At 41.9% G+C, this 20,828-nt stretch overlaps 1 protein-coding gene across 3 annotated transcripts in view; it reads right to left on the bottom strand.

Annotated features, from left to right (window-relative positions):
• Nucleotides 1–605: 605 nt before the first annotated feature.
• Nucleotides 606–20,828, bottom strand: part of Morc3 (MORC family CW-type zinc finger 3) — a 43,125-nt gene continuing 22,902 nt past the window's right edge. The window contains exons 8-17 of one of the 3 annotated variants that reach the window (XM_050162120.1): nucleotides 18,240–18,359; nucleotides 16,258–16,355; nucleotides 13,443–13,547; nucleotides 10,961–11,083; nucleotides 10,760–10,834; nucleotides 9,247–9,292; nucleotides 7,187–7,347; nucleotides 3,927–4,806; nucleotides 2,960–3,117; nucleotides 606–1,862 (exon numbers count right to left, since the gene is read on the bottom strand). In XM_050162120.1, the coding sequence (XP_050018077.1) occupies nucleotides 1,709–1,862; nucleotides 2,960–3,117; nucleotides 3,927–4,806; nucleotides 7,187–7,347; nucleotides 9,247–9,292; nucleotides 10,760–10,834; nucleotides 10,961–11,083; nucleotides 13,443–13,547; nucleotides 16,258–16,355; nucleotides 18,240–18,359 (1,920 nt within the window). In that variant the 3' untranslated portion in view covers nucleotides 606–1,708. The other 2 variants (XM_050162121.1, XM_050162122.1) reach the window with 2 other exon arrangements.

Genomic DNA, 20,828 nt, shown 5'->3' with positions numbered 1-20,828 from the left:
TGTGCTGTTAGACAGCGCATCAGAGCAGGAAGACCGCTCCTCTAATCCCATGCGATTCGGCCTCTTTTGTTAAAGGCTGAAGATAAGAAAACACTGCAAAGAACCAGCTTTACAAGCAACTCATTTCTCATTAAGTCACATCATGGCCATATCAAACACATGTTCAAGGGCATCTCCCAAGAGCCCCTGTACACACCTCAGACATTCACAGAGCTCCTGTGACTTACAACGGTGCTGTCGTTCAGACAGGATGAATGATTTGCACAACAGTGGTCATGTGAGGCTGGGAGGTGGCTCAGTGGAAGTGCACAGGGCCCAGACTCATCCCTAGGACCTTTGCGAATACCAAGTCTTTCTTCTTAATCATAAAACTTCACCCTCAAGAGCAATGAGCCTGGTATTACTAAAAGGAAAGTCTTACAAGAGCACAGCTCAGAATTAATACAGTAAACTAGTCAACTGAGGGCTCAGTGGGTATGCGCTTAAATATCTGAAGTTAACACAGTTTCTTCAAAAGCGTTTGAGAGAATGTCATTAAATACACTTAGTACAACTGGAGAAAATCAGCTTGACACCAAAAATAACTATCACCTTTACTAAGCAAATAAAAACAAAAACTTCATTTATTTGCATTTTCCAGAAGGTAATATACATAAAAACTCAATGCTGTATACAACAGATGTATATAACTAATCACATACACAAAATGAATATGTACTAAATTTTCAGAAACAAAACTTAAAATAAATAGCAATAATAAAACTTTGGAAAAAATAACACATTTTAGTTGTGGAAAATATGATTCTTAATTATATACAGTTACATATGTAATAAAAGGCCATCTCCTCTTTTCAGATTGCACAAAACTTGAGACCAGTAAAAGCATATTTTACGGCATGTGACACTATAATCCCAGGCTTGTTTGTGATTAACTCCAGGATAAAAAAACACTTACATTCATAATAGAGTAAAAGATATGCAGTGCTATTTGAGAAAGACTGCCTTCTCAGCTCACATTGACCTGCAGTAACCCTACAAAGGCTATACAGGAAATTTCACAAAAAGAAATCTCAAATAATTATTGCACCCACTTTATGCTGAATCAACAGCCAAAAATGGGCTTCTAAGTAAACATGGTTGTCACTGGATATTTTTAACACTTTCAAGATCTTTCCTCTGTCCTGGAAAATACTTTTTACTTAATGACTAGCAATCTCAGCTCAAGAAAAAGCCAGGCAAAATGAAGCTAGCTTTGGCTTTCCTCTCCCCACGAGCAAGTTAATCAGAGACAGGAGTTTCCCGAGTTCCACAGACGCAGACCTCATCAGGAGGCCACCACATTATGCTCATTTACAGAAACAACAGTAACAACGCATCCATTTACATTATGGCACAGCCCTCAATTTTGAGAAAAATACATTTTAGGGAGCCAGAAAAATTGCACAAACCGTAGGAACAACCTGAAAACCTGTGGTGAAAAACACCAGTCTCTAGGGCAATAAAAAAATATGTGTGGGCTCAATACAAATATTTATATTCCGAACAGAAGCTAAGGTAGCCATTAAGCTGCTCGATACCAGCCAGTCACAGGTTATTTCAAGTGTCCACAGAAACTGTGACACTAGAATGCATAGAATACAGTGAAGATGCGGCTCTTCAGTCTGCAGTACCAGACTGAGCAGAAGCCCCACCCACGTCTGCACCTTAACTAAGTACTGCTGATCTCGCTCATCTGCTCCACCACCTGTCCTAGGATCTCATCCACCACGTCAACGTCGTAATTGACTTGCTGAAGATCCAGATCAGGCACAATCATAGCCAGCAGCTGTCCTACGTTGACTCGAAGAGAACGAAGTTTGAGGCTGCAAATACAAATAGTGATGGATTAGGTGAGTATTGCAATATAAATGACTTCTCTTAATGGGCTTAAAAATTAAGTGAAAATAAAAAAAAATCTCTGTGCAATGATACAGAATAAAAAGAAAAGTGCAACTTCCCTCAAAAACTGAACTTGATTAACCAGTTGATTCATCAAATCTAGGCTAAATCCAAGTAGAATGTTTCATAAAACTGATGGATCTTGAGACAACCTGGACTAGAAAAACACACAAATTAGGTATTATTTCCAATTTGTTGTGATCTAGGAAGGCAGAAATATGCTAGTGAGAACACTAAGAACTAAAACATGAAACTTTGAATTCCACCTTCCCTTTGAAAAAAATAAACTGAATTGTTCTTTAATTATGTTAGGAAAAAAATTCTGTGGCTAAATAAGTATCCAAAACTGTGGTTTGAATGTTGAGCAGGCTTTGTTAAACTGTGAGAGTTTTCTAAACGTGTCCTTGCAGACTTAACTGTTAGACTGACGCAGCCCAGGTCAGAGAGAAGCTCCGACAGTCCAGGGCAGTCTGTACGAGGGTCTAAAGGACACGAGTCAGAATGGAAGCCAGCATCAGCCTTCTGTCCCCCTTCCTGCCTCAAGCTCTGACTCCCATATATGAAAGATTACAACCTGGAAGCATAAACCAAACAAACCCTTTTACTCCCTTTTGCTTTCAGTCACAGAGGACAAATAGGGTAATAATTTATTGTTTAGACTTGTAGCTTCAGTTCCCAGTACCTATTTAGCGGAAATCCTGTATCAAAAAGAACAAAACTCATCACTTCCACAAGATAAACAAAAGCCCCAACAAATATCCACTGATTTCTCAGTGAAGAGGATGTGCTAAAGACATGTCCTGAGCCACTTTTAGTAGAGTCGTATGTCGTGGGTGAAATTCACCCCATTCTCAAAGATTCAGCCCAGTTTTCATTTTTTACCCAAAAACCCAAACCATTTCTACAATGTTCCTTTTCTTAACCTTCCGTATGAGAAGCTCTGCAGTGACTTCTGCAAACAGTGTCTACTGCGCGTGTGCAGACAGAGGTTAAGTAGTGTTGGTGCTGACAGCTCCAGTACCTTTCCCCATCCACATAACTGCTGGATTCCTCAGCATTGCTTGAAGTTGAAACATCTGCTCCTGCCTGCTGACTTGTAGACTTCAACTGTTCAATCTCAGTTTTGAGTTCTTCGCACTGAGAACGGACATGGGATTTCTCTATTTCCAATAAATGAACCTGATGAAAAATAAATTTTCATAAGCATAAAATTTTTTAAATGCAGTCCAAGTGGAAGTTTAAGATAAGAAATGTAAAAAACCACCGATGAAATTACCAGCGCTGAAACACATTAAGTACACATACACCCCAGCCATGTTTGTCTTTCTTTTCCTTAAGGGCTGGGGGGTACAGGGAAATCTACTACTGAGCTACAGCCCAGCACTCAGTAACCTTCTACCAAACAAGCCTCATTTACTGAGATTCACTTCTCTATCATGCTGTGGTGAGGAAAAGTGTTAATTACACACTGTAAGTGGACCCTAGACAAGGGAAACATCAAGACATTAATGCTGTTGTTTGAAAAGGCTCTCATTTCATCCACTTAATATAATTAAAGCTACAATAAAAGCTTGCATTAACTTGTTTATGTTCTGGCTGGGTGGTGGTGGTGCACGCCTTTAATCCCAGCACTCGGGAAGCAGAGGCAGGTGAATCCCTGTGAGTTCGCCGTCAGCCTGGTCTACACGAGATAGTTCCAGGACAGTTAACACAGGTAAACCCTGTCTCTTAAAAAAAAAAAAAAAACACAAAAAAACCCCCCCACAAAAACAACAACAATCTCTGGATAAGCTGCCATACCCACTGGGTTTTTAGGTAGGTGGTGGGGATCTGAACTTATCAAAATGCTTCTCCATATCCCTCTGTTCTGCCAGGAGGCCCACCCCTCAGTTCAAAACCAAAGGAGTAAGAGGTAGTCAATAAACACAACTATTATTACTTGAGTGTGCGCCAACCACATGTTGGATGTGACTACGTCTGCAGCTTACCTCACTCTTATACTGGTCCCGCTCCACAATGCACTTGTCCAGCTGTCTAAACACGTCATCAAGCTGCACAGCCATCTCATCCATTTCGCTTTTACTCTCACTAGTGGAACACTGGCTGCATTCCGTCTTCACTTGCTGCAGAGCGCTGCACTGTTTCTTCAACCTTTCTATCTCTTCCAAAGCTTGCTGATACTGAGATCCTCCATGGTCTGGGCTTTCAGTTTTACCATTAATGCTTTCAAGTAAGAACACAGCGTCGGTCTCAGTAGACTGGTGGCAAGTCTCCTTCTTCATGCATTTGTCGTTCATCTCTAGTATCCTCTGCTGTAAGACTTTTATCTCATCAGTATACATGTGACACTGTCTCTTGTAATCATCTCTTTCCTGTGTGACCGAAAGCAGCTCACTTCTCAGTTCTTGTAGCTGACGGCCAGCATCATCTGCTGACCTATCCGAGGTTTCCTGAATCTCTGCTCCGGCATTTACACAGGAGGGCAGTGTCACTCTGTCGTTTGCTACAACCATCTCATCTTCAACACTTTCTTCCTTTTTAACAACTAAGCCTGGGACTTCAGTCTGCGTGGAGACAGCAGTGCCCTGATCACACCTAGAGGTGGAGGTGCTTGTTGAACTGGCCTTGGCACAAGCTTCAGGACTGCCGACAAGTTCAACCTGAACACCACTTTGTTCAATGTGGCTCTGTTCTGATTTAACTTCAATATCATGATCTACTGAAGGTTTGGGGGTACTATTTTCTTCTAAAATGATGACATCTTCATCATCATCATTCCTGTAGGATGAATTTTCAAATGGAGGATTATTTAATCTCCGTGTCTTCACATTCAAAATTGAGGAACGAGTATTGAGTCTCCGTTTCAGGCTGTAAGAAATTATGTATAGAAAATGTGAGTTTGTAAGGTGTGGGCGTGACAGAAGACAACTCTTCCTGCTAACAAGCAGTGTAGTGAAGGAAGGGCTCATCTGGCTCAGTTTGAGGGTATAATCCATCACAGCAAGGAAAGCATGGCATCAGGAGGTCCCATGGTGATGGAAATGTGCGGCTGGGACCCTGACGTCTTGGCAGAACAGGCAGAAATAGGACCAGCTACATACCCTCAGATCTATCCCAGGAAGGTATGACTCCTTCGTTCTCAGTCTTCCGAGACCTTGAGGTCATTATGCTAACAAAGGCATTGTAACAACTCTATCTTGAAATCCTAATACTTAGGTTGACTTCTTCAATATCACACCATTCAGTTCTAACATTACTTTCTCCTTTTCCTACTAGGACATAATTGACTATTAAGATCTCTCTCTTGGGCTTTCTTTCTTCTTCTTTTTTTTTTTGGGGGGGGGGCAGGGTTTCTGTGTGTAACAGTCCTAGCTGTTCTGGAAGTCGTTCTGTATACCAGGCTGGCCAGTGCAGGGATTAAAGGTGTGGACCACCACATCCAGCTAACTACTGAGATCTCTGTAGAGTATCTTCACATGTGGTTTCCAAGCACTATAATAAATACAAGCCCCAAACAATGTCAACCGCTTAGGGCCCTTCTTGGAACTGTGAGGGAATGACAATGACATTTTCATTTGACCATCCTTTTTCTCAATGATCAAAGGCAAACAGTATTCTCTATTATTTTGTTTTGAGAGTTAGTCTGATCCAAGATTTTCCCTGAAACATCGAGAAGGAATGAAATTCCTTGTCTAAAATCAGTATTGAGTGTGGCAGAGCCAGTAATAGCCTGGGGCCCCAGCCCTAGGGGGCTGTGGATCCTGGGAACCCAACTCGTCCCACTGCACAGGGCTATGGCCATCAGTGCAGGCAGCTGTGTGCTCAATCTTATGTGTTCCCCTTGTATAATACCGCTCGACTGGCTTCCTGCTGACTTCCTCAACTGTATGACAGTTTCTGCTCTCCTGCTCTCCCTTCCAGGAAAACCTGTACATAGGGTGCTGTACTGACCTATGTGCTTGCTTGACATACGGCATAGCTTGTGCAAGATCTTCTGACCCTAGTTCTCCTTAGCTCATTCACCTTCTCATCTGCTGTCCACCTCCCACTTAGGACCCATCCCTGAAGGATAGAGAGCCTGCTGGCCAAGGTCAATTTCACATAAAATGATTCTCCCAAATTAGTCTTCAGGCTGGGGAGATAGCATAGGAAGTAAGAGTACTTGCTGTTTAAGAAGGAGGCAGGTAGATCTCTGTGAGTTCCGGGCCAGCCTGCTACAGAGCAAGTTCCAGAACAGCCAGGATGGTTACACAAACAAACCCTGTCTCAAAAAAACAAAACAAAAAAAAAAAAAACCTATTTTATGTTTTGTCTGAATGCTATACCCATGGAGGCCAGTAGGGGACACCAGATTCCCGAGACTAGAGCTACAGATCTACTGCATGGGTAGCTAGTGATCTTGCTGGCTGAACCATCTCTCTAGACCCCTCTGTCTTATGCCGCTTATGTCAGGGTGTTTTATAACAAGGACAGAATAAATAATTAAGGTGGGCACTGGCCATTATAAAGGCAGTGACTTTTATACTACATACTGTTAACAGCCCCCAGACCTTAGCACAACTGACACCATGTTAAACTTAAACCTAGCATACAAGCCCAACACCTGCCAAAACAGGAACAAAAGACCTCATCCATCAAAGACCAGGGTCCAGGAAAGTCCCCAAACGTACAAACGTTGTATTCTGGGTTCTGCAGTTCTGCTTCTTGCTAACTACACTTGCTAACTGAAGTGCACCAACAGGGTTATGATTTCTATGCCTTGGGCACAATAGGGAGGTACTCCCACGACCAAACTACAGCCCTGGTTCTCCCATGCTTCTTGCTTTGAGATGAGTGGTATAGAGGCCCAGAACTCTCACCCTGTAACTCCAAGCAGACCTTGAACTAAATTTGGTTATCCTAGGAGCTGGCATTATAGGCTTCTGCTGCTAACCCAGCAAGAAGTAGAGATCTGATCAAACCACATAGTACATTATACACACTCACCCATGTGCATGTAAAATCTTGTTTTTTCTCCACAAACAATAATCTTAAGGCTGGCCTCAAACGCTCCACAAGTGAGCATGGGCTTGAACTCGTGATCCTCCACTTCCTGAGTGCTGAGATCACCAGTATGTGCTATTGTAACGATTTCTAGCTAACTTAAATATGTGGTTGAAGAAGTAGGGAGAATCCTTAAACTTTTCACATGGATGTGAATTGTAATCTCTTAGAATTGCATTAGTGCTACAGAAGAGTCGCCACTAACCTGTTGTTCTCGGGCTCAGACTGAGGTGAAACAAGGTTACTTATAAGCCTTGTTGCAAAGGAGCTCCCGACTTCTGGAAGATGTGGTCTTGAAACACTCTCCTTCACAGGAGAAAAGCTCTGACTTGGAACACTTGGTGTAAACAATATCTCAGGATTAATCTGTTGGAGGGAAAAAGAAGGATCTTAAAGGAACTATTTTAATGTAAAAGTTACCAAACACAATATACATGCAATCAGTGTTGCTTTTACCCAAGATACTGAGACATATCCTAAGCATGTGGATTTCTTTTTTCTTTTTTTAAATATTTATTTATTATGTATACAGTGCTCTGCCTGCATGCATGCCTTCGTCCCAGAAGAGGGCCCCAGATCTCATTACAGATGGTTGTGAGCCACCATGCTTTGGCTGAGAATTGAACTCAGAACCTCTGGAAGAATAAGCAGTGCTCCTAACTGCCAAGCCATCTCTTGAGACCCATATGTGTTTCTTTTGCTAACTAGGAATGGGTGAATGAACTAGTGAACTGATCCAGCCTGCTACAAGGGTAGCATGGTTTCACATCTTATTTTTTGTATGTATGCCCATGTTTGGTTGTGTGCGCACATGAGGACTCAAGCTTGTGAGGGCAGAGGCCAATGCTGGCTGTCTTCCTCCCTCATTCTCCACTTCATGTCTTGATATAGGGTTTCACTGAACCTGAAGCTTACCCGTCTGGCTGGAATGGCTGGGATCCACCTGTCTCAGCCTTCCAAGCACTGGGATTACAAACATTCAGTACAAGCACCTAGGTGCTAGGCACCTGAGTCTCAGTTCCTCATGCTTGCACAGAATACACCTGGTCAACTGAGCCACCTCCAGATCCACTGTGACAATGTTAAAGGGGAGGAGGAAAGCAAACATTCATGACAGACTGTAAGTGGCCCACAAAGGCAAAAGAGATTACTATGCTGTGAACCTAATATACACATGACTTAGAAGATAAAACAAAAATACTCTTTTGAGAAACTGGAATGAAAGTAAAAATAGTACTTTCAAACCAAAAGTAGTCCCATTATTCATTCTCCCACAGTCCCGTTCTCCCCATAACACTACACTAGAAAGCCCTGCAATTCAATTACAATTAAATATACACCCCCAAGGCAGAACAAAACTTCCTGCCCACGAAATATTTACATTCAGCTAAAACATCCTGCCCATCCTATCCACAGTTATCAAGTAGCCTGCCCTCTACCTCATGACTCTGATCAGCTTCCCTCTGTACATATAGCTCTAATGACAAGATTCTTTGAAATCCAATCCTGGCTGCCCATATACAAATGGGTGAAGCCATTCACCAGAGCAAAGACAACCTACTAGAAGCCATACCATTAAAGAAAACTGATTCCATGGGACTAGAGAGATGGCTCGGAGGTTTAAGAGCACTGGCTGCTCTTGCAAGTTCCATTCCCAGTCCCCACATGGCAGCTCATAACTGTAACTCTAGTTCCAGGGGATCTGACACCCTCGTGTGGACACACATGCAGGAAAACCAATGTACATAAAAAGAAAAGAAAAAAAAGCTGACTCTCCCCTAGCACCATTGACCGTGATACCGGGCCCCTCCCCTTCAGGCTGGCTGCTGTAGTCTAGTCTGACCTTGTGCAGGCAGTCACAGCTCTGAATGCACTCCTCTCCTCCTGCCCTTTGGGGCTCACAGCCTCCCCACCACCTCTTCCTTGACGTTTCCTGAACCCTTGGGAAAAGGGTATGATATTCATGTCCCATTTATGGTTGTGCACTTCACAGACATTAGTCTCTTCATTTCAGCAATTCTGAGTTTCCGACAAGATCTGTAAAAGGTGGCCTTACTTGGATAACACCCCACTAAATATTAATTGGACAGTCTAAAGAAGCTGTTGGGCTAGGAAGACTTGGGGAAAAGAGCAAGAATGGGTACCCAAAAAAAAAAAGAGTAAGTTCAACAGGCTCCTTTCAATTGGTTATAAAAGTTCAGAACTTTATAAAATGAAGACAGATATAATTTTTGTATATAATGGAATAATGGAAGGTGTCATTACCGGAGAGATCATTTCCAGTTGTCTGATCTTGTATTTCTCCTTGCTGCTTTAAAACAAAGATGAGAAATTAACATCTCGATATCGACCCTATTATTATTTCACAAACCCAATGATGTATCTATTTCACTACCAAGTTATTCAAATATCTACAATTAACTTACTTTCAATTTTGTTATAATCAGTGGTGAACATCTGACTATGGAGTACCCACCCCCCCACATTCTCTCCTTTAATTAAAAAAAAAAATCTTAGTAACAACTGTCTGCCTGAATCACAGACCAAAAACAAAGATATCAAAGGCTTTTAAGTAGTTTCATTACTTCCAAAACCATGCTAAAATTAAATAAATACTAGCATACTAGAGAGAAGGGTTGTGGTGCCTGCCGAGCAAACCTGAGAAACCAAGTTCTGAACCCAGGCCCTAGAATCTACATAAAAGCTGGGCATGACAACACATCTAACTCCAGGGCTGCGAACGTGGAGCCTGAAGGACCCCTGGCATTCGATGGCTGGCCAGTTAAGCTCAGTAACAAGTTCCAGCTAGTTAGAAACCCAGCTCAAGAAAGAAGGTGGGAGAGCCTGGTGCAGTGGTGCACACCTTTAATTCCAGTACTTGGGTAGTGGAGGCAGGAGGATTTCTGTGAGTTTGAGTACAGCCTGGTCTATATATAAAGTCTAGGCAAGATGGGACTACATAGTAGCACCCTTCTCAAAACAAAAGCAGAGCAAATGAGGAAGACAGATGACACTGACCTGTGGTCTCCACGTGCACATACAAACATACAGGCAACATACACAAAAGATACATAAAAGGTTCTTAGCCTTCTATGTCCAGTTTATCACTGTAACCCTACTGTTCCCTATCCCACCTCCATTTCCTGTTTATCCCTAGTCACACTACTTAAGCTGTACAAATGACCACGCACATACACCCTTACCACTCTGAAAAGAGTGATTTCAGAAATGACCTCCTTCACAAAACTTACTGGTCCACATTGTATCTGCCTCCCCAAGTCAGAAGCAACTCTCCTTTGAGCTCCTAACACAGGACAGTGCCTTTTACAGATAGACTTCACCTGTTATGTATAGATGCTCTGTCTACATGTATACCTGTGCTCCACATGTGTGCACTGCCCAAGAAAGCCGGAAGAGGATGTTGGGTACCCTAAGACTGGAGTTCTAGGTGGCTATGAGCTCCCACATGGGTCTAAGAGTCAAATCTGGATCCTCTAGAAGAGCTTTAATTTAACCTGAGCCATCTCTCTGAATCCAGGTCATCCTTGTTACTGTAGCCACCTTTTCTGTCAAGACGTAGGCTCCTAACAGGCCTGCTTCTGTACAGCTCATCTAATACAGCTCAACTCTTAGGACAGCAGTGAATGCAGGTCAGTAAACACGGCCCCACAGCACACACTGCCCCACAAGCAGCACTGCTGTGCTCACTACACCCCCATCACACCTGTGCCGGACATGACTGGGGCTCATTTCTCACCACACTCAAGACAGCACTCACGTCTTTTTGTAGGTTTTTTCGTAAGTAGGATGTACCAAATCCTCATCTTCAGGTTCTTCTGGAACATCACAATTTCTATATAAAAAAAAAAAAAGAAGGAAAAACAAAGATCATAGGAGAATAACACATTAGCAGTCCTGTCCAAACACCTCCAACAGTGCTTTCTGCCTTTCCAGGAAGGGCATGACCAACATATGGTACCTGAACTGTGGGTCAGGGTTATTGTAGCAATACCATTTCTCTGGAAGCTGATCTATTCCATCTGGTAATTTTCGCCATTTTAGACAAGCATCACACTGAACCCATGTTTGATCAGGGCGCTTCCTTTAACAAAACAAGAACAAAATATTAAAATGGAATTATGGACTCAAGTATTTAATTTATTTTTCTGCAGTGCTTCCATACTAAATATCTGCTTATTTCCAATCCTCAAAAGTGTGTGATAAAACTGTAATGTATAATTTTTTAAATGCTGGTAACTTTCAAGAGGTTAAGGTCACATACCAATTTTAACAGAACAAATGTTTTCTTTAATCCTAGCCCTTAAAAAGTAAAAGGATGTCTATTAAGTTCCTGGCCACCCAGGGCTATAGTGAGGTCCTGCTTTAAAGAAGGCAGGCAGGGGTGGGGGTGGGGGAAGAAGATGGTGGTAGGGCGCACTTCTAATCCCAGCACTTGGTGGGTGACAGAGGTCAGCCTGGTTTACAGACTAAGTTCCAGTAAAGCCAGGGCTATAGAGAAACCCTGTCTTGAAAGATGAGGTATGAAAATGCAGGGGGAGATTGTCTTAGGAAGAGGTGTACATCCATCTAGAGAGATAACTCATTGGATAAGAGTACTTGCTTTCTTCTAGAGGACCCAGGTACAGGTCTCAGCACATACTTATAACTCACACCATCTCCAGTTCCAGGGCATCCAACAGTCAGGTGGAACCAGACACTGATGAGGTACACAGATATACACGCAAGCCAAACACTCATATACTTATGTAAAAGAAAATAAAAAACTATGAAGACTCATTATACATAAGATTTTCTCTTTGTTTGAGATAGGGTTTCAACTCTAGACTGACTTCAAAGCATGTAGACCAGGGTGGCCTCAACTCAGATCCACCTACCTCAGTGTCCTGCATACTGAAATTAATGGTGCATGTCACCATGCCCAGCTGTCTTCAAGTTCTTCATCCTCTACTCTCGGCCCACTGAGTGCTGATCACACATCTGACTCACAATAACATTTGCCTGTGTATGTTTGTGTGTGCACATGTGACTGTAGAAGCCAGAGGTCACCCTCCAGGGTCTTTCTTTAGCAACACCATCCATCCTATTTTTTTGAGGCAGTTCTCTCGCTGGCCCTGTAGGCAAGGATTAGAAGTGCATGTCCCCATGCCCAGCAATTTCCCCTGGGTTCTAGGATCAAACTATGATACTCACACTTGCCAGCAAGTACCTTATTGCTTGAGCTATCTCTCTGTCCCTTCCCTCACCTTTTCAATGCAGTTTTTAAACAGTGGGTATGAGCATGGGGCAAACACCTTTCATCCTAGCACTTGGGAGGCAAAGTCAGAATAAGCTTAGAGAGTCCTTGTTGCAAGCCACAAAAGCTGAATTATAGATGAGTACGATGCTAGCCCAGGAGTAAGCCCAAGGCTTAGAGGCAGACCAAGTACTCTTTATAAACAAGGTCCTGTTAACATAGAACCTCAAATGAACTTAAGGCTTACAAAGTTTAAGAGATGAAACTAACCCAATAACCCTTGTTTCCTAAGATTACTGTTAGCTTTCCAAATTCAGACAAAGCTTTCCATGCTTTCAAAGGTACAGGCACAGTACCACGATTATTGTTGCCTCTCACTACATGGGAATTTTCTCACTGTTCACTTACAGAATTAGCAGTATGTGCTACGTGTGGTTATATTTTGTTTATACTCTAACAAATAAAGCTGGCTGGAAGATCAAAGGATGGAGCTAGCTACTAGTTAACCATAGATGTTTGGAGGTCTGTACAGCCATACAGTGATATACCTGGGCAGAGAGAGAAATATAAGGCAGGAGGAGACAGGAGGTCATCCCTTTTCAGCTGAGAAGTTAGCAAGGTAAGAGCTAGTTGGCTGTGGCTTGCTCCTTCCCCCGATCTTTCGGCATTTACCCCAATATCTGGCTCTGTTTTTTTATTATTAAGACCAATTAGAACTTACGCAGTAGCTACATGTACTAATGAGCACATGCTAGGCATTACACTGTACAATTCTTTTTTAAAAAATTTTTTCATTGTTTCATTTTATGTATATCAGAGTTTTGCCTGCATGTATGTCTATGCATAACACGAGTGCCTGATGCCCAGAGAGGCCAGAAGAGGGTGTAGGGTTCCCTGGGACTGAATTAGACTGTCACTGAGCTACTAGGTAGGTGGTACTGGGAGTCAAAGATGAGTCCTCTGGAACAGTTCTTACTGCTGAACAATCTTCAGTTCCAGGTTCTCCAATGCCCTCTCCTACCAGGCACACAAGTGGTGCACAAAAACATACATGCAGGCAAAATACCCATACTTAAAAACAAATAAAGATGAAATGAATGATATCAACAGACATCAAGTCATTAATTTGGAGTGTGTGGATTTATTTTCTCATATACCCTAAGTTTGTGGAAAGTCACCACTAAAGTATGCAGTCCTCAGTACTTACTGTATGTCTTCAACTGGCAAACTGAGAGGGTATTCTGCATGTTTTTTCACTTTCATTTCATTCCAGTAATCATTCAGCTTTTCTCCTAATGCTAGTATTGTAAGCCTTAAAAAAAAAAAAAATAACATTAACTCAGGAAAAAAATAAAACATCAGTTCTAGATCTGTTTTTTTTTTTTTTAAGATTTATTTATTTTGTATAGTATTCTGCCTGCATGTATGCCTGCATGCCAGAAGAGGACACCAGATCTCATTATAGATATAGTGAGCCACCATATGGTTGCTGGGAATTAAACTCAGGACCTCTGGAAAAGCAGCCAGTGCTTTAAACCTCTGAGCTATTGCTCCAGCCCTCAAGATCAATTAAGTAAACATAAAAATAATCAATGATTATAAGAATATTGCGAGTAAAAATAAAAAACTCCAATTGTATGACTAATAAATCACATGCAAGTACGCCACCTTTCTTTCTGTAAAAACCATTGTAAATTCCTAGATTTTAAGAGTGTGGGGACAAAAAGTGAGGGAAAAGGACAGGGAGACCTAGAGGTCTTATATGGATGACGCTCAGAGAAGGAAGAGCTCAGACACATACTATATAGTCTTAGGGTTTCTATTGCTGCAACAAAACACCATGACCGAAGAAAGCTGGGGAGGAAAAGGTTTATTAGGCTTATACTTCCATATCACTGGAGGAAGTCAGCACAGGAACTCACACAGGGCAGGATCCCAGAGGCAGGTGCTGATGGAGAGGCCATGGAGGGGAGCTGCTTACTGACTTGCTTCCTATGGCTTGCTCAGCCTGCTTTCTTATAGAAACCAGAACCACCATGTCAGGGATGGCACCACCCACCAAGGGCTGGGTCCTTTGCCATCAATCACTAATTAAGAAAATGCCTTACAGCTGAATCTCGAGGAGGCACTTCCTCAACTGAGGTTCCTTCCTCTCTGATGACTCTAGCTGGGGTCAAGTTGACACACAAAATCAGCCAGTACACCTATGAAGGAATATACTGAGAGAACCAGAGGATCCTTGCATTTTAATCCCAACCAATAAATTCACAGCTTCACAGCCTTTTCTTTCGTTCTCTCCCCTGCCTCCCCAGTTTTCTTGAGACAGGGTGTCTTTATATAGTCCTGATTGTCCAGAAATTCACTACTCAGACCAGGCTAACCTTGAACTCACAAAGATCTGTGCACCCCCAGGACCCAGGCTTGATTCTCAGCACCCACATGGTGGCTCATAACCATCCATATTCTACTTCCAGGGAGCCAAAGCCGTCTTCTGGCTTCCACAGGCATTGGACACACAAGTGGTACATAAATATAGACGCAGACAAAACACCCACACACACAAAATAAAATCAACATACAAACAAGCCAAAAAAAACAAAACAACAAAAAGTTCACAAATGGGTACTGAACTTAATGAAGTGCACTTCTCTATGGATTATGAAGACACCTGATATTTGGTTTTTTTTTCTTCAATCAACATGATCAAGATGCTGGTATTCAATACTGAAACTACCTGTCCAGCTACCGCTATGACACAGAAGGTAAAGGTGTTTGTCGCCAATCCTGATGGCCCCTCAAGGTGTATGGTGGTACATACTGATTCCTTGAACTTACTCTGACTTTCTTGTGAACACAGATACTTGAAATAAATAAATGTAAAACAAACTTAATCCATAATCTCTCAGAATATAGTCCCTTTGGCTTTACTAGCATTTCCTGCTATTTTCAATCAACAATAACAGATACCCACAACCGTCCTTTCACAACATGCCTAGGTTTGTTATCAAGGTATATACACTTTCATAATAGCTTCCAAAGACTTTGTGAGACTGACGGCACATATTCCTTAAATGTTGTAATTTAATAATTAAAATTAGTCCTGTTATCCTCTTAATGTTTTTATTTGCTGGACCCATGGGTTTTTTTTTTTTAAATATTTTATGGCTTATTTAACTTTTATTTTATGTGCACTGGTGTGAAGGTGTCAGATCCCCTGCAACTGGATCTTCAGACAGTTGTGAGCTGCCATGTGGGTGGTGGAAATTGAACCCGGGTCCTCTGGAAGAACAGTCAGTGCTCTTAACCACTCAGCCATCTATCTCTCCAGCTCATGGCCATGGATTTAACCTTTAAACTACAAGCCCCAAATTAAATGCTTTCTTTCCTTAAGTTGCCTTGGTTACCTTGTTTTATAATTAAAAAAAACAAAACAAAACAAAAAACCCAGAAAAACTGTACAGGGCTGGAGAGATGGTTCAGAGGGTAAAGGAGCTTACTGCTCTTGCAGACAGATGGCCAGAGGTCGGTTCCTACCACCAAAATGAGATGGCTTACAACCTCCTGACACCTGCACTCACATGTGCACAGATCCACATAGACATATAAATACATACATACTTAGAAAATAAAAACACTACAGAACTTGAACTGTGAGTGACTTACATAGAAAAGGGAACTGACAACTGACATCTCTTCGGTCTCAAAATTGGTCAGCTAACCCACCATGAGCAAATACACAATTCTGGTTCTCAATGTAATACATATCCCAGGAGTCACAGAAAAGAGGGCAACCCTGCCTGCTTAGTATTGGCGTATCCACCTGTGATTGCAACACTTAGGAGGTGCAGGAAAGACTGTCAGAAGTTCAAGGCAGCCTGACTATATAGGTAGTTCAAAGTCGGTCTACATAAGTCTATCCCATCTGAAATATGTCCTCTGGATAAAGGGATGGAAAGGTGAATATTCCAGCCATCTCAGTAACACATTTCCTCAGAACATTAGCAAATAAATGGGTAACATACCTGTACTCATTAGTGTAGTCAAAATCTTGCTTATTATGAGTTGGCTTAAGGAAATTACATTCTATAATTCCAACCACTCCAACACCCATGTTGTTTGCCTGAAATAGAATGAACAGCATTTCAGATATAACACACAATGTTCACTATACCCTTCAACTAAGATTTAGATCATAAACTACTTACTTCCTTATACTTTATATGACTCCTCTGAAATGTCTTGGTAAGTGCTTGGTGTTTTTATATGTTAATTCCTAGATATAGCAGAGCTTTCTTCCACACCCATTCCTGGCAAGCATCCATTAGATGAGAATTATGTGCAAATTGACACAAGGGAAAAGGATCACATCTACTGTGATGCGTGTTGTTTCCCAAGCACAGTCCTGCACATAGACCTGCACACCGACAAACTGCAGTTCCGCATCCCACCACCTCTAAAGCAACCTACAAAGGATGCTTCAGCTTGTGGTTCACGCCTTCTCACCTGGCACAAACAGCAGTCTAAACGGACCATACAACCATGCTGTGCAGAACATAGAATACATGCTACAAGGAACTTAGACTAAGATGAAAGCTGGGTGGTGGTGGCACACGCCTTTAATCCCAGCACTTGGGACACAGAGGCAGGTGAATCTCTATGAGTCTGAGCCCAGTCTGATCTACAAAGTGAGTTCCAGACTCCAAAGCTACACAGAGAAACCCTGTCTCAAAAAACAAACAAACAAGAAAAAAAGAAAGAGAACCAAAATACTTGTGGGAAAAAGAGAAAGAAAACACACCCAGTCTAAACTGTTAACATGTGCTCACACCAGCAGCCTATACTAAAATTGGAAGGGTACACAGGTTAACAAGGCCCCTGTGCAAGGGTCACATGCTAATTCCCCAAGAGCTCTATATTTAAATCAAACAACAAACCTTAACAGGATAATTTATCCTCATAATTAATCACCAAATACCTAGAAAATGCATAGACCCTAACATACAGAACAAACTACATGGTGGGTTCTGACAAACAACTCAAAATAAATATAACAAAGAAAGTTATTTAAAGGGCAGTAATTCCAGGGCCAGAAAACTGGCTCAAGGAACAAGCCCCTGCTACCAAGCTTTACCCGTGGCTTCAAGTGGAAGGAGGGCAGGTCTAACCTACCAGCTACTACTTTTTGGGCTGGTTCCATAAGCACTAATAAAAACGGCCAAGTTAAAATAACTAACAAACAGCAATTAAATTTATGCCTTTGGGCTGGAGAGATGGCTCAGTGGTTAAGAGCACTGGCTGCTCTCCCAGAGGTCCTGAATTCAATTCCCAGCACTCACATGGTGGCTCACAACCATATATAGTGGGATCTGATGCACTCTTCTGGTATAAAGGTGTACATGCAGATAGAGCACTCATATATAAAATAATTATTTTAAAATATCATTCCATTAACAAACAATCATGCAGTCGAGAGACTTGCATCCATGGAAGGTGTCCCGCTAGCACAGTCTGAGAGCAGCCTGAGTTATATAGTGAGATGGAGTCACCAGCACCTCCCTCCAAACAACTCAGCACAGAGATGCACTTCTGTGTCTGAGAACCGCACTTTCTATTCATTCTTGGGCAACTACTTCCTGGTCCCAATTTCCAAATTTATAAAGTAAAATAAACTCTCTGTCTCCTCTTGTAGGAGTAGTGAGTATCAAATGACATGTGACTGTAGCAAATGCCAGGCTAATATTGCTTTTAAAAGACCTATGCCCAGCCAGGTGTGGTATAAGCACCTTTAATCCCAGGACTTGGGAGGCAGAGGCCAAGGGATCTTTAAGTTCAAGGCCAAACTGGACTACACAATGAATTCCAGGATAGCCATGGATACATTAGAGAGACCCTGTCTCAAAATGCAAACACCGCTTCCCACCTCAAAAAAAGACAGCTAAAAGTCACAAACAAAAATACATTATTCTTTTGCTAAAAACGTTTCCTTTCCAAATATAAACCTTACCTTTAACTGGCATCCCACTTTTTCATAAGCTTTGATGAGTCTATTTTTGTGATACATCATGATTCCATAGTGCTCTTTATTTCTGCAGTTGAATCCAAAAGTAATTCTCACTGTTCTAGTCTTAAAACATTAAGGAAAAGTCTGAACATAACAGGTCATCCCTCCCCAATGACTCTCTGTGTGACATGAGGGGTTTCTGTCCTCCCACCAGGTCCCACAGCCGTTTCACCCCAAAGAAAATCACACAGAGGTCTATATTAATTATAAACTAATGGGCCCATTAGCTCAGGCTTCTTATTAAATCTTGTTATTAAAGAGGGGGAAGTGGTATGGGACAATTCTGTATTCTGTCAATTATGTTTTAAATAAATGCTGATTGGCCAGTAGCCAGGCAAGAAGTATAGGCGGGACAACCAAACAGGGAGTAGAGGCAGGTCAAAGAGAACAGAATTCTGGGAAGGAGGAAGCCCATTTCTCCCCAGTCCTGCCCACACCACCAGAAGAAGCAAGACGTGACTTGCCCCACAGAAAAAGGTACTGAGCCATGTGGCTAACATAGATAAGAACAATGGGTTAATATAAGTTACAAGAATTAATAAAAAGCCTGAGCTAATGGGCCCATCAGTTTATAATTAATATAGATCTCTGTGGGATTTTCTTTGGGGCCAAACTGCTGTGGGACCTGGTAGAAGGACAGAAACTCCAACAAGCAGGCCCTCATGTTACAAAGGGCACCAATGTGTGAACAACTATATCCACATAAAGCTTGACAGAGCTTGGGAAGAATAGAGTAAAGCATGGCTTCCTGGTAGCAACAGTTTCTCGGGTCTGCTCTGCTTGCTAGAGGCATGCAAGCGCTCTCATTTAAGAAAGGCTTCCTGACTCAGCTTTAGCTGCAAAACCCTGCAGCTCTTTAAGAGGTCCTGCCACAAAACAGTTAAATGGTATTGATAAAACCTGACCGCATGCTTTTTGGCTTTCAGCAACAGCACAAAAAAAGCTGTGCCGTTTTAAAATGCCGGCTTTCTGGCCGTCCTGCCAGTGCAAACTCTGACTCTTTGAGGCAGGAGGTTCAGCTAAAGAGAGCATTTGAGTGTTGTTTGTGGACACACTGTTGCAGCTTGCTTGCTGGCAAGGACCTTGAAACGCCATAGAGTTGTAGCAATAAACATGGCTCTGGCTGGTACCTCCACCATGAGGCTGGAATATCATAAAGCTAAGGAATGAGCTGGATCCAGCTGTCAAAGTCACGGCTTTAATCCTCTCCATATTGCTTAGCAAATTAAAGATTCATGTGGTCAGAAAAAAAGAGAGATATACAGTAAAGAGAGAGTCAAAGATGAAGAAAACCTCTAAATGGTTTACAGTGTATTAAAAATATATGTAGGCTAAAGGTTAAAGTCCTTAAAATAAAAAAGAAAGTAGTTGGGTGTGGTGGTACACACCTTTAGAGAGACCTCTGTGATTTCAAGGTGTGGTGGTGCACACCTTTAATCCCAAAGCTTGGGAGGCAGAGCCAGGTGGATCTCTGTGAGTTCAAAGACAGCCTGGTCTACAGAGGGAGTTCTAGGACAGCCAAAGATATACAGAGAACCTGTCTCAAAAAGCCAAAAAGTAAAAATAAAAGAAATAGAGGTTAAAATAAAGCCACGTAAAGATGAAAAATACATAGAGAATCTGGATACTGTATGTTATTATGCTCTCTTTGAATTGTTTAAATGCTGAGGAAGGAGGAATAGTTGCTAAAAGATATTTGTTTATACATGTGCTAAATTAATCCAAGATAGGTATTTTTGAAAATACCTTGACTTCAAAATTGAAGTCAAAAGGCATGTTACTTTGGATAAGAGATTTTGCTTTTGTTTCCACAGGAAATGAGAGGCTGGGGATTCATTCTGAATTAAGAAAAATCAGGTTTGATCAAGGAAGATCAACTGAGAAATCTGACTAGGAGCAGATGGCCCAGATGTCTGAGCTCTACATCCAGAACAGATTCAAGACTGCTGCCTGAGATGATCAAGACTCATAGGATACTCCAGCCAGGACTTGATCATAATTCTAAATTTTCTTTAGGTCCCCATAAGATTATCAGTGCCCCCAACCAGCAGGAAGCAGCCTGGAATACTACGTCCACATTCCCCCCCAAAAATTGCCTATGGATATTTTCCTTTGTTTAAAAAAAAAAAAAAGAGGGGGAAGTGGTGTGTGACAATTCCGTATTTTGTCAATTGTGTTTTAAATAAACGCTAATTGGCTAGTAGCCAGGCAGGAATTATTGGTGGGACAACCAGACAGGAAGTAGAAGCAGGTCAAAGAGAACAGGAGAATTCTAGGAAGAAGGAAGCCCATTTCTCCACAGTCCTGCCCAGACCACAGAAGAAGGAAGATGTGACCTACCCTGCTGAAAAAGGTACTGAGCCATGTGGCTAAAATATACTAGAATAATGGGGTAATATAAGTTATAAGAGTTAATAAGAAGCCTGAGCTAATGGGCCAATCAGTTTGTAACTCATATATACTTCTGTGTGATTCTTTGGGACCTAATGACTGTGAGAACCGGGCAGGACAGAAACCCCAACAAGCAGGCCC

The sequence above is a fragment of the Alexandromys fortis genome, unplaced genomic scaffold (genome assembly GCF_014885135.2).
Source record: "Alexandromys fortis isolate MF-2015 unplaced genomic scaffold, M_Fortis_MF-2015_v1.1 scaffold_128, whole genome shotgun sequence".
NCBI lineage: Eukaryota > Metazoa > Chordata > Mammalia > Rodentia > Cricetidae > Alexandromys > Alexandromys fortis.
This window is presented reverse-complemented; position numbering and strand designations above follow the sequence as displayed.